The sequence below is a fragment of the Quercus lobata genome, chromosome 1 (assembly GCF_001633185.2).
Source record: "Quercus lobata isolate SW786 chromosome 1, ValleyOak3.0 Primary Assembly, whole genome shotgun sequence".
In the NCBI taxonomy this organism is placed as follows: Eukaryota; Viridiplantae; Streptophyta; class Magnoliopsida; order Fagales; family Fagaceae; genus Quercus; species Quercus lobata.
In genome coordinates, this window is record NC_044904.1 from 1,892,188 (window position 1) to 1,906,897 (window position 14,710).

Sequence of the window (14,710 nt, forward strand, 5' to 3'; positions counted from 1 at the left end):
GCTTTTGTGTCTCAAAATTGCTCTCCCTAATTGTTTATCATATGAAAACTAACACATTATTGTGAATTTTCCGCTAACATCTGTTTGGTGCATACTCTCTATGCCATTTCCTGCAACTAATTAAATGTTCGCTTTCCGTCCTTGCCGGGAGTTGTTGATGTTGTATTGAAATTAAGGTGGATGTCCTGATTGCAGTTTGTTATAAAATAGCCAATGAGAAAGTTAATCCAAAATGCTTAATAATCCATGAATTGATATAGTAGCCAAGGTAGGTACAATGTTAAATTCTATCAACTCACGGGTTTGGTTTATAACTCTATATAAATAAGTAGATCAGTTCCAAACAATATTGTGGTACTCACATGAGACTGTTGTGTTGCAACTGTAATTTCATACTCTGCACTTGTATATGGATTAGGTCTCACGTGAGACTCATGTTGCCATCACATCGTGGTAACATGAATCATAATGGAAGTTAACTTCAAATGCATGGTACAGCCTTTATTTGGGGATCTGACTCTGAATATTTTTTTTTTTGGGGGGGGTGGGGGGTGCTGGGGTTGTGTTAGTTTGAATATGGGGATCTGACTCCTGAATCTAACCTCTGATCATATGGCCATTGGTTTAATGTATATTATTAAAACTTTGCCAAGTATCCCAAAGTATTGCAACAACAATTCTGCTCTCTTGGCTCATTATAGAGGATTACATAAAATACACCATTCGATTGACTTTATGAGTTGATTAGATTTAAAACCTACCATGATTTTAGTTAATTTAATTGGTAATTTTTTTTAACAATTAAAGGATTTGTTGTGTATATATATAGTGCCCGTTAACACCCAACTTTATTTCAGTATTTTTGCCAATTTTATAGGCTGTGGTGTCAACTTTATATTGTGTTCTTTTTTTCCTATTTATCCAATTTTTTTATTATTAAGTGAGACATACATTATTTTAACCTTAACAAACACCGAACGGTGCTTATTAGCATTTGGCTATATATATATATATATATATATATATGTAATAAACCCAAAAAAAGAGAGAGAGAAAGTATGGAGTCAACTAAAAATAATATGGTAGTTTGATAGCAAATTGTGTTGTACATTTACGAATATGAAATTATAAATGAGGCGGCTAGTCATGCTTTTAGTAAATTTGGAATAAAAGCAGAGAGAGAGAATTAGGGAACAAGGTCTCCTCCTTTCTGCTCACACTTAGGCAACTTTGTCGATGTTTCCTCCTTTTTTTAGCTTTCCTTTGTTCAAAGTTGAAAGTTGAAACAGCCCCGAATCCAAAAAGGGCACCAGCAAATCAAGAACTCCATTCACATGCATGCACATGTCCTGGACTCTCTTACATATATGTAAAGTATTAATCATGCATATCAAGAGAGAGATCAGAGATATGAAGTTTCTCTGTCAATGTTCTTTGTACTAAATCTTTTTACACATGTGCCAAAGTCATCTGGAAGGTTTCTTCACATGACTTGTTTGCTTTAAAGCGGAAATCTTTGCGCTGAAATATGTTACAGTTTCATTGAATCAATTGCTGCATCCTATAATATACATTAGTTTATTTTATTTTTGATAATAAACATTATTAGACAATTAGTCATGTTGAAAAGTACCATCCTCATGAACAGAGGATTTTTATTAATTAAGCCCTTTTTTATATATACATATTTTACATAGCCTAGTGGGTTTGAACGCACCACTTTTTTCTTTTATCCCATCATCATCAACAAATAAAGGTTTGAGGATTTGGATCCAGGTTATCATCTTGGCAATTGCATTAAGTTAGATTGCCATCATTTTCATCATTTATATATATATATATATATATAATATGAAAAGACGAGTAATTTTATTCAGATGAAAATAAATTCAATATATCATGAGTCAAAGCAGACTCAAGGAATACCGAATTTTCCTCTACCCAAGTTACATAAGAATCTAAATCCCTAGCATATTGAGCTAAAATATGTGCTGGTTTATTTCCTAATCGCTTTACATTCGACACTTGCACTGAGCGAAAATTGTAACTTAAGACACATGCTTGAAACAATGTTGCTAATACCAACTGGAGGAGTACTTAGACCTCTCACAACATCACATACCACAAGAGAATCACATTCAAAATGAGCATCCCTTATACCAACATCCCAAGAAAAATTTATTAAATATAAAAGCAGGAATCGTGTTGTTGTAACCTAAGTTTGTGCTTGAGAGAAAATTGAAATATTAGTATATATTTTGCTTTCCACCTTAACAATACTTTGTATTTATGTCAAAATAATAATTCATTGTCATATGCAAATAAGATAATTGTATTTATTTTCTTATATTAATTATCTATAAGCGGTATACTAATTATTTATTTAAAATAAATTTTTATTTTTATTTTTCTGAAATTAAAAAAAAAAAAAAAAAATTGGTTGTTGATTCTCTGGAGAGCCCAACACCATGTGGCATGTGGTGTAGCTTTATTCTCACTAGGCTTCGAAGCCCAATGCCTAGAAATAATTAAAATAAATTTAAATTGTTTATTTTCTGAATTTTTTTTTTTAAAAAAATGGTTGTTGATTCTCTGGAGAGCCCAACACCATGTGGCATGTGGTGTAGCTTTGATCTCACTAGGCTTGGAAGCCCACACACAAAAAAGCGCCCCGAATAAAATTTAGGTTCCTATGTATTTTAGTGCTTCATTCCTTTAGACATCGTGTCCTCTAATGCTCTTAATGCAAATGGTTTCCAATTAAGGCTGCGTTTGAATCGACTTCAAAGTGATTTCGGAAATGATTTTCCGAAAAATAGGTGTGTTTGGTTGGTCCGGAAAATTCTATTTTCCGGAAATTGAAATCCGTTGACTGAAAAAAAAAGGCTTTGACCACGGAAATGAATTTCCGTTCTTATATTCACTTCAAATGAATTCCGGAAAAAGGGAGAGAGCGAGCGCGCGTGAGGAAGGCGAGCTCCAGTCTAGTCTGATGATTGCCGGCGAACCCAGTCGAGCTCCAGTCCGCGCCGCCGATTGCTAAGCGTCAATCGCGATCTTGCCGCGTCGATCGCGATCGTGCCGTGCTTCACGAGATCGTGATCTTGCCGCGTCGATCGCGATCGGCGCAGTGCTTCGCGAGATCGCGATCTCGCCGCGTCGATCGCGATCTCGAATCGCGATCTCGCCGCGTCGATCGCGATCTCGAATCGCGATCGTGCCGTGGATCGCGATCTCGCGAAGAAGGCGAGATCGCGATCGACGGCGCGGTCGTCGGACTGAATTTGTCATCGTGGATGATTTTTTTCTGGATTGTGGCTTGTGTTTTTCTGAATTTTTGTTTTCCTTCTTTTCCAAACACCAGAAAATATTTTCCGGAAAATTTTTTGAAGTGCAACCAAACACATGGAAACATTTTCCTTTTCCGGAAATTAGCATTCTCGGAAAATATGTATTTTCCGGAAAACGTTTTACAGCAACCAAACACAGCCTAAGATGCAATTTGTTAAGCGTTTTCCTTTATTTATTTATTAATTTTTTTTAAGGGAATAATATTCTTTCATGCAATGTGATTTACACGATGTATTATTGTATGCTGAAAACATGAGTTAAACCTACGTTTTCAATTATAAAAGCACACAATTATGTGAAAGAGACAATCATTTTTTTTAATATTTCAATTTATAAGGATTTGTATTTAAGTTTTTGTTGGGCTATGGGGAGTCTAGTTGTATTTAATCCAGATTATGATCCAACCCGATATAAAAGTGTTACAGTTTTTTAATGGGAGGTTTTTAGAGGCTTAGTTGATGGAGCGGAGGCTTGGCCCATATTTAGCCTATTGTGAATCCTTTGTGCAAGATATAAATATCGTTGTTCCAGATTAGAGTTTATTGTGTTGTTTTGAGAGAGAAAATTGTAGTGTATTTTTTCTTAAAAATAGTGAAATCATTGCAATCTTGTGGATGTAAGTAAATTGCCGAACAATTTTACCATTCAAATTATTATAAGTATTATATTACCTGTTGTGACTTTGGTTCATGCATGTATTTGCTTTCTGTTACCCATATAATTTTTGTTCCATTTAAACTTCATCCATGGCTAAAGACATCTTGATAAGAAGAACCAAGAAGAAATGTAAAGTTTACCAAGAGTCATTGTAAAGTTAAAGTTGTTGCATGTACCATAATATATATCTCCTCAATAAGTAGTTTATGTATGTATCACTATAAGCTTTTATTTAGCATCCAACAACTTCTTTGTTACATGTACAAAAGTAACACACATGACACTGAGTATTGGTTGGTTAGAGGGTAGAGAGTGCATAATGGTCCATAGTCTAAGATTGTGTTGTGTGCCTCATTTCAAATGCCCATCTAGGTTATTTGATCATCTGCTAAGAAGCTTGAACAGCTATTTGAATCTCTGCTTCAGTCATTGGCATGAAACTCACTCGCTTCTGCAATTTCTAGCATCAAAAAAAAAAAAAAAAAAGTTAGTAATTCTGCTGAATAAAATACTGAGAACTTTGTGCACTAGATACGATAAACTTCATGTGTGGCTATATATACATGCATGGATTTTATTAGTAAACTATTTTAGAAATTTTTTTATAGAAAAATGAAAAAGTATCTAATTATTTTAACTTCTAACAACTACTTTAATTTTTCATAAATTTTTTTCTAAATTTGATAATTAAATAGATATTATAAGAGCAGACATTAACAAGACACTATGTACATATCAATTCATACAAAGAAAGTCCGTAAAAACCGAATTTTGCATTGATTTTGTCACACATCCCTTTTGTTTTGCACTTGTTGTGGGCCAAAGTGAAATTTCACTTAGTCAACAACAAAAAATAAACGTGCAATCGCATTCACATCTGGTTTTGAGTCATCCAAAAGAAAGGATAAAAAAGAAACCGAAAACTTGGACTAAATTCAATTTTGGATGGTTTCTTTTTTTGAATGGTCAGGCTACTGTATCAGGTGTTCAAAAGGCAAGCATTGAGCCCATGCCCACATAAATAAAGGACTGACTTAGCCGTGCCCAAGTTTCTTATTTTTCGGGCCGGATTCAAATTCAATGAACACATGCTTATATGGTAGGAAGCTCATTTAATTAGCTCCTTTATTTTACTAACCTACAAAGAAAATGTCAAACATGCAGTTACAACTCAATTCAAACACCCAAAGAAAGTACTATTTTTTTAATGGAGTAGGAAAGGTTTGAAAGTCTAAAATAGCTAAAAGAGCACGTGCTGTGTGTGGGTGAAACCAATAAATGTTCAGAAATTGAAATTTGATTTTTTTTTTTTTTAAGAGAAATGCTAGGACATAACATTTTCCTCATAATTGTTGACGTATTAGGTTATCAACATTTTTTTTCATGAATCTACCATTGACAATCATATCAGATCATGTTACGGTTGAAAAAAGTATATATTGTCATTAGACCTATTTTTTTTAAAAAAAATTGAGGTTTTTTCAAGTAGTTAACTCGTATTAGAACTTGCACTTTAAGAACTATAAACTACGAGCTTCCAGTTTCCACTGGTAAAAGTTTGTGAGCTACTACTTGCCGTTTGGCTAAATAATATTACGTACCCTGAGTAGTAGACACATGGAATTGGATCTTAGCTTGATCAAAATTATGGATATAATTTAACCTATATATATATATATATATATATATGGCTTAAATTATTACCCTTTGCTGAAAAATAATAATCAAGGAGTAGCTCACAAAATACATGAAACCACGTATTGATAAGAAACGCACAACAAATAACATAATCATTTGCTGGTCCACAACCACGTGATGGTCAATTTTAGGTTTACCAAATTCGCAATGGACCACTGCTCGAAATGTTGTTCAACACACACAAACCCAAACACACAAAGCCAAAATGTCAAATTCAATCAATAGTGCATCCTCATTCTCATTTTGTGTAAACTCTACTATAGTTATAGTTTAAGTAAGATGCATGAAATGCATTTTTCTTTTAGTATGTGAACTAATAATTATGATTCATGCATATTTTTTCTCATAATGTGTGAACTCTACAATCATATACATGGGACATATATACAGTAAAAAAATAATAATATATGCATATATTGGATACATATTATATTCTTCCGGAGAAAATGGCATGAAAATTGAATTAGTGTCTTAGAGAAAGCATACCTCACGCCCCTTGATGCCCTCTCTAACTCTTCCATGATTATGGTCACCCTTCCAATGCACTTGTTGGTCCAAGGCCATGCCCTCATGTGCAATTTCATGCCCACCATTATTGTTGCCAGTGTTAGCCCTGCAAAGATCCATAATCTTCTCTGCTACCTCAGCCTTGTCTCTGCTCTCTTTCATCAATTTCTCAACTTCTGCCCTTGGAAGCCTCATTTTGACACGAAGTGCACCCCCATGTTGTGACCCTTCTTTGCCGTAACACTCCTCGGGCAAAATGCTTGTTGATTTCATTATAGTAAGGTCAGAAACTGACCTCCTAGACAGCATTAGGCTCTCAAGTCTGTCTTTGGCACTCATGTTTATCCCCGACCGAACCCTTCTTGGAACTGTCTCTTTTGGAGCATTTGGCAACTCTACTAGGAAATAGAGCCTCTTTGGCTCCAACTCTTGGTGTGGCTCTAAAGCCTTTGCTCTAATGCCAAAATGCTTTACAGCTTCAGATTCTATTAAAACATGACCTGGGTAGTCCTTAACTACCGCCCCAGCTTTAACTGGTGTCTTCAACTTCAATGTCTCACCGTTTATTTTCATCACCTTTGCACTCTTCTTAGCTCCCAAACTATTCCCCATTTTTGGCTTTTCCTTTTCTCTCTGCTCTCTCTCGCTAACCAAGTTTGGTTTTTGATCCCTCTTTTGAGTACCAAGTGAACAATAAAGCAGCTCTTCGTGGTTTAAAAATTATAGCGGTTGGTGTGAGGGATAAGGACGTTGTTTCATGGGTTGTTATTGGTTAAGATCTTTGGTCAATAAAAGAAGGCAAGGTTTGAAAATTAGCCTACCTTTTGAAAAAATAACATATACGTAGGCTTTCACTTTCATTGGTATTAATTAAAAAAACAAAAGGGCGCCTATTTGAACTCGTTGATATTTGTCCTCACTATAGTGTTTTCAACAACCACATCTCTCAAATGTTTGGAGGACAAATTGAAACCCCCGAAACCTAGCCCCGTGATATGTGGGGGTTTGAAAGATGATTACCTAATCATATTTGTTTCATTCTTCAATAACATTATTGATTCACGGAGATCACGGCGTGGATTCACACAATCTTTGTTAATATTCCTACTAATACATGTGAAATTTGACTTAATTCATGGTGCTTATTGGAAGATCAATTTTTTTTACGTGAAATTATATGTATCTTTTCACATGAAAACTACGTAAAGTAATATGTTTGTGACTTTTAACACAGGTGAAGTATTGTTTATCAATTGTCATGTTGACCCAATATTGGTGGGACTAACTTACTATGCTCTAGTCTATAACGTAATAGTTTTTGAAGAATAATCAAACACCAAGTCTAAAATGATGGTCCGCTCATCAAATTCGAAGCTGCCCAAGTTTTCTAACTATATCTAATTATCCTGGACGATAATTGAAACTCAACTGACCGAGAAAAGTAGTTTGTACTGTTCATCAATTTGTGACTACTGTTATTAATATATCTATCATACATATATTGTTGTGGTCCAAAGACTTAAATCGAAAGTGTCAAAGAATTTGACAAAAATTAAGAAAACTTTTACACACAGACAAAAACATGATCAGAAATTTTCGCTTCAATAACACCCAGCTGTATTTTGGGTTCAACACCAGCTGTTTGTACTTAATTTGTACTCATGATTTCCCATATTTCCTGGCAAACACCTTTGTACTTTCCAAAATTTTTAGCATCTTTAACAGGGTTGAAACAAATTAATATGACCATGCTGGAGAAGTTAAGTTCAAATTCTTTTTTCCCACTTCTTGTAACTGTAAAAGCCCAAAAGAAGAAAAATGCAAACCAACTGAATTTTGAGCTACGAATTTGAAAATTAAAAGGGCACAATCAAAGAGCAATTCAAAAAAGGCAAATTTGAAAATTAAAAGGCACGATTAGAGAGCATTTCAAAAAAAAACTGATGCAAATTGCAGGTAAAGTACAGTCAAAAGCATAAAAAAGTGTTTCAGATTTCTTTAGTTTTTTTCAGCAAACAAATAAAATAAAATTTAAATTATAACTTTTAGAAAGGAAAAAAAGTTTTACAATCTATTTTTCAATCTTTATTAATCCAAAATTTTAAATTTGTATTTATATATTGCACACTTAAAATGTTAAAGAGGTTTTCAATTAAAACTTTATATCACAAAAAGCTCTACATGCAATTAAAGCTTTACAACTAAAAACCTCTACTTTCTACGACAATGCCAAACATACACTAAAGTTTGTTTGGAATAACTTAAGTTTATTGGTTTATTTGACTTGAAACATAAATCATATAGGAACAAACTTTACCTTAAAGATATGAAACTTTAAAAAACTGTGTGTAAATTGGCTTAATATTTAAGCCAATTTATTAACTTAAACATTTTCTTGAAATGTAAACTATAAGTATTTTTTTTTTTTCTTTTACCACTTTGTTCTCTCTGCTTTCATATGGTCTATGTGTTTTTCAAAAGAAGGTTTATTTTTTATTTTTTTGCTATTATAATTATTTTTAGATTTAAATTGCTCTTAATTATATTATTTTTATCGCTTTATGTTTATTGCTTTATGATTTGACGCGTTGCTATTTGTGGTTTATAATATTAATATTGTGGATCACATAATTGAGTTAATTCATAATTAATTAATAAATCCACTGCATAATTAATATTGGGATCTAAATAGGACTCAACACTTTCCATTATCTTATCTTTAATTGATGTGACTAGCCCTTAAACTGAATTCATTATCTCCTTATCTTTTATTGGTTTGTCACTCATATACCTTTCACCCTCATGTCTACTACACTTATTTTAAGAATATAATGTGTCGTGGACCTCACATTTTGCACTTAACTTAGCTTCAAAAAGTGGGCAAAATTTGCCAGATAGCATGATTTTAGAAAAATTTTAGGAAACCAACACACCAATGAAACTATTTTGTAAGTTAAACTATTTTTGGAATTCAAATTTGGCAGACTCAAGTTTGGGCCGGAACTCGAGCTTGTCAAACTTGAGTTCCATTCAATATTGCTGCATGGTGCTTGGAACTCGAGTTTGTCAAACTCGAGTTTCAGCTCAAACTTGAGCTCAAAAATAGTCCAACTTACAAATAGTTTCAAACGCATGCTATGTACCAAATTTTTTTCAAAAAAACTACTATTTAGCAAATTTTGCCTCAAAATTTGCATAAAGAAAAAGGGGAAAAAAGAAGAGAAAGAAGCCATCAAGAAATTGTTTTTTCCTTCATTATCTTACTCCCCAAAACCAAAAGTAAACAGTTGGCACAATCCGCTTTTCATTTATTAAAATAGCAATTAAGGGCTGAAAATGTAGCTCGATTGGACTAACACATAGTAATAGCAATCTCAGCCATTGAGATTATGCTTTAAAGCTCACCAACCAGGAGGCAATTATTTTAATAGGAACAAATTTGGTTTATGTAACAAAAGTGCTTTAATGACTTTAAGGGCTGCACTCTTTGATACAGTGCTTCTTTAGTGTGCCAATCAAAAACAGTGCAGCCAATTGTCATCAAATTTTTTATATACAAAGATGAAGCCTTGGATATCTCTTGCATATATGAATCTAATTTATAGGTCCCTTTCATGTCAGATTGCTTTTGCAAAATCATTTCCTAAATGGCTTATATAGCAGAATAATTTGTGTTTTCTACTGTTGACCATTGCAAATCCTAAGTAACAGCTTTTCAATCACAACAAAAGATCAAACATGAAACTGCAATTGCCAGTGAAGAATTTTGCGATAAGCATTATATCAAATGAATTTTTTACACACTCAGTACAGAAGGAATGAACTTTTTACACACTCATACAGGAGGGAATAAATATTAAATAAGTAGAAGCAATGAGAAAGTCATTAATATCTCAAGCTCCTATTCTCAGTTGTCACGCCTGAAATTCATTGTCAAATAATTGGAAGCAATGGAATAAATAAAAAAATTTCCCTTTATTACAACTACACCTGTTGGAACTGTTGTAACTTTCGAAGATGCTCCAACAATGAAGTGGCCTTCCGTTTGGCCCTCTCTGTGCCGCTTTTAGCAAGCTCTGTCAAGGGTATGACAGCACCAAGCCTACTTATGCAGCCAAGATTGTCAGAATCTCTCTTGCACAAAGCAAGTAAAATTGCAGCCGCATTTTCTTTATTGCGAGGTAGTCCAGTTCTCAAAAGGTCTATCAAGACAGGAATAGTACTAGCCTTTACAATAGCAACCTTTGCTTCATGGTGGCTAGCAAGAACTGACATTATAGTTAGAGCTTCATCAACCATACAATTGCTCGGATCTGTAAGCATCTTCAATAACGCTGAGATGATCCCTGCCCTAATAGCTCTACCCTTGTTTCCCTGATAAATGCACAAATTGAACAGCGCTGTCGCAGCATCTTTCTTCCCTCTAGTGCTTCCATCTTGGAGCAATACCACCAAAACTGGGATTGCACCTGATGCACCTATTATTATTTTGTTCTCATCTCCAAGTGACAAGCTAAAAAGGGTAGCTGCTGCATTCTCTCTTGCTTCCATGCTTCCATTTCTGAGGACTTGGACAATTGAAGGGATAGCTCCGGCAAGCATTATGAGTCCCTTGTTGTTTTCATATATAGAGAGGTTGAGAATGGATGTAACTGCATTTTCCTGTGTTAACACGTCTTCTGAGGTTAAAAGGTTGACCAGAATTGGAATGCCTCCAGATTCTGCAATTAGTATTCTGTTATCTGTGCTTCTTTTAGATAGTGATCGGATTTCAGCTGCAGCTGTTCTACGCTCCTCAACAGACCGGCTAGAGAGCTTGCGGACAAGAGCTTGAATGGCTGCTATGTCCCCACTAACATCACGAAATGATCCGTCACTCTTTTTTATTTTTCCATTTGTTAGTCCTGTTGGCTGCTCAATATTATGCTTGGCACACCACTGAGTAATTAGACTTCTCAGAACATAATTTGGAGTGAGTGTAAAATTTTCGAGCTTTTGCTGAGTTTTTGGACATGTTGCATTCCCAGAGTCTATCCATCTCTGTATGAAAGATCTCTCATATGTCTGAACAATTAAGAGAGAGAGATATCAGAAGGCAGGGTATATGAAAGAGAAAGATTTCCATAATTTCAAGAAAATCTCTTTTACAAGAACATATGTCAAAATATAATTTTAAGTGTAATATACCTGCCCTGTGGCCACAATAACTGGATCCCTCATGAGTTCCAAGGATATAGGGCAAAGAAAATCATCAGGAATTGCAATTGGATCAGGCTTCTTGATTTCATCTAAACTCTTGTTGGGTGAATTGTCTTGTCCATCAGCATCAATGTCAATTACTAGACAGGCTTCAGAATGATCAGAAGTGTTTCCGAGCCTTTTAGATTTATAACTTATTATATTTACACCATGGCTTTTTGAACCATTACTTTCTGGAACAGCACCCATCTTTGATGAAACTTCACTGTCAATACTACCATTATTCTGAATATGGAGACTTCTAATCAACCTATTGCCCAATTGCTGATCAATTTCTTCATTCAGCAGCTGGGCTAAGACATGAGATAACATTTTTGAATTCAAGGACCCATATCTTTCTGTGGCTCTTCTCAATTGTGATCTCACCAACTCCACCTACAACAACAACAAAGCCTTAGTCTCAAAATTTTTGGTCAGCTATGGATCCTCGACAGATTAGTCAGGGTCGGCTATATGCACTCATTTCTGCCATTCTAGTAAAAGAAAAACTATAAAGTACAAGTCCAGTTGATATGAAAAGCACCATAGATATATCAACTCCTACCTGTTCTTGAACTTCCTCCGAGATGTCAAAATGATCATATGGAATGCTGCTCAATGCTTTCTCCAATTTCCATGTCACAGATTGAAATAGGGAGGCAATTCTCCTGGTAGTTCCATCCTTAAATCAAGATATAGCAAATTTCAGAGAGGTACCTAGACATTCTTTTAAGGATGCACATGACAACAACAGAGTCTTAGCAAGAATAAGGATGCAACTCAAACAATTTGCGTCTAAATAAAAAGCACACTTATTAATTCCCATTGCAAGGACATAGGATTAGCTATAAATAGACTTTTTGTTGAATGAGTTTTTATTTTATTTATTTATATGAACTGTTGGATTATCATCTCCTTATACTCTTCATGCATGTAAAATATCAAGATGATTAGAGATCAATAACAATTTCACGTGGGTATTTTTGAAATTACATGCAAAAGATTCAAAATTTCCAATTTGTACAAAATTTGGCATGCCCATTAAGCACAAATAATAGATCCACCTAGTTTATGTGCTTTGTTGGGTTGACTCAAATCCAGCTAATGACGTCCAATCAATCAATCAATAAATCGCTAGCAAGAAATTTCCTGGTATCCAATTCAAACATTAACAATCTGAGGATTCTGAAAATCTCTATTGAAAACACTAGGAAATGCCAGTTGACTTGGCAACAATGTTTTATCAGAGGTTTTTTTTTTTTTTTTCAAAGTTTAAGAGAGAACTGCAATTCACTGTTCTTCGAATTATAACTATTTCAAACCAATAGTGATGTTGATTATTCTTTATCATCAACAAATCCAAACACGTCAATTTAGAATAAGAAACTGTGCAATCAAAGCTCAACTTTGCTATCAATCTAATTACTTTCGTACAAGATCGTACGGAAAAATCACATTGTCACTATCACCAAAAAAAAAAAAAAAAAACCATAGCATAGATCTAAATTTCCAAAAAAATAAAAGCAAGCAAATTCCATGACAATTCACACAAACGCTACGTTTGTTTGCCGAGAAAATGCAGGAAACGATCGAAACAAAACAAAAATCCAGAATGCGAGATTCAAAAAAAAAAAAAAACTCAAGTCCTAAACTCAACTCTACTGCTTTAATGCATCAAGTATAACTATTTTCGGAGCTTGAAATTTTCTTTTTTCTTTCTCTCTCACTTTCCGAGCAACCAAACAGACACTACATACAAACACATGCACACACAAAGAATAACATGAAACTCACGGAAGAGCTCTTGGAGCGGAAGCTCCCGGCGAGAGACAAAAGCCGCTTAGCAGCTCGGAGAGCCACAACCAGATCGGACGACCACGACTCCGACTCCACATCCACATCATCAGAAGTCGCCGACGCCGCACGAAACTCTCTGATCTCCTCAAGCAAATGCGAGAGCAGCGAAATCTTCCGCACCAGATCCGTACAGTCCTTCCTAAACGACACGCCGTCGTTTCCACCACCGCCAACGGCAATGCCGGCCGCAGTAACTTCCCCGACGAGCTCAAGCACCAGTAAAACTTCGCCGGTAACATCCATCTCGTCACGTGCCACTCACGTGACCCCCGAGTCAATCACTCGCTCGCTCAGCTAATTTTTCTCTCTGTGTTTCTGATAATAATGCATTTGGTTTTTGTTATCTAATAAGCGTTTTGATTTGATTTTTTTATTTTAAAAAAATGAGCGTGAGTTGGGGAAAGCGAGAATCTCGGGGGTTGAAATAGAGAAAGAGAAAGAAGTAATATTAGAAGTTGAAGAAAGAAACAAGAAAATACAGTTGGATTTGGAATCCAATGAATTGTATTACAACTCAACTAAATTCCCTCCGCGCTTTTCACTTGTTACTTTACAGCATTACTATATTATATTATATAGGAATATTTTTATTTTTGATAAAATAATAATTATTACAGCGGTGCTACTTTTCCAACCATGCCAGCCTGTGAACTCTGTAATGCCCTTAATCTATTATATTTTTTTTTTCCTCTACTGAAGGGTGGTTTGTGCCCAATTAGGCCATGCCACGTAAGACTTTGAACTTAGTTTTGAGGATCAACGATTGGGTGGGTCAATCTTGTGTGTTGTAGATGGGATTGGGTTTCTGCGTGGCAACTTTTGATTGGGAATGTATGTGCAGGGTTCATGACTTGTATGTTGTATCGAACCTGAAGTGGCAATTTCCTTTTTGGCTTATTTTAGTAGTTAGCTGTAATGGATGACATCAACGGGGACATTCTATTATTATTTTTATTAGGAGTTCTACCCACGTAACTTTTAAGGACTTTTCTTACTTCACGATACGGCTTGCATCCAATGCAGCAATGCAATGATACGTTGAAATTTGAACGCGTTTGTGTTCAAATTTCAATACGTCTATACACTATACATAAGTTTAACCCTTCCTATGTAATTGTGATGAAATTAATTGTGAGCGATGAAGAATAAATGATAGGTTTAAGTGAAATTCGTAAGTAGCTACTCACAATCGCCATGCCCAAGTTGTACAAAAGTTGTGATACTAGAAAAAAACAGTAGTATTATTATTGTTCTTGATGATATTTTTGACATAAGCAATATACTATTGCAAAAACTGTCAAGAACTTTATAACTCAATTCTAACGTGCTCAATTGTAAGTGATGGAAAAAAAATGGTGAGTTCATGTAAAAGTAGTAGGCAGTGATTCGTAATTAGGGGTGG

General features: G+C 34.8%; 2 protein-coding genes across 2 annotated transcripts; both read right to left on the reverse strand.

Annotated features, from left to right (window-relative positions):
• Positions 1-4,157: 4,157 nt before the first annotated feature.
• Positions 4,158-6,939, reverse strand: LOC115984808 (uncharacterized protein At1g66480). The gene is made up of 2 exons (XM_031108044.1): positions 6,193-6,939; positions 4,158-4,468 (listed from the first exon to the last, which is right to left on the reverse strand). The coding sequence occupies exons 1-2, from the start codon at positions 6,823-6,825 to the stop codon at positions 4,397-4,399; spliced, it is 705 nt and encodes a 234-aa protein (XP_030963904.1). The 5' UTR covers positions 6,826-6,939; the 3' UTR covers positions 4,158-4,396.
• A 3,003-nt stretch (positions 6,940-9,942) lies between these two features.
• LOC115973892 (U-box domain-containing protein 11-like) lies at positions 9,943-13,836 on the reverse strand. Its single transcript, XM_031094134.1, has 4 exons — positions 13,246-13,836; positions 12,017-12,133; positions 11,401-11,847; positions 9,943-11,277 (listed from the first exon to the last, which is right to left on the reverse strand). Exons 1-4 carry the CDS (start codon positions 13,549-13,551, stop codon positions 10,198-10,200), a joined length of 1,950 nt encoding a protein of 649 aa, XP_030949994.1. The 5' UTR covers positions 13,552-13,836; the 3' UTR covers positions 9,943-10,197.
• Positions 13,837-14,710: the final 874 nt, after the last annotated feature.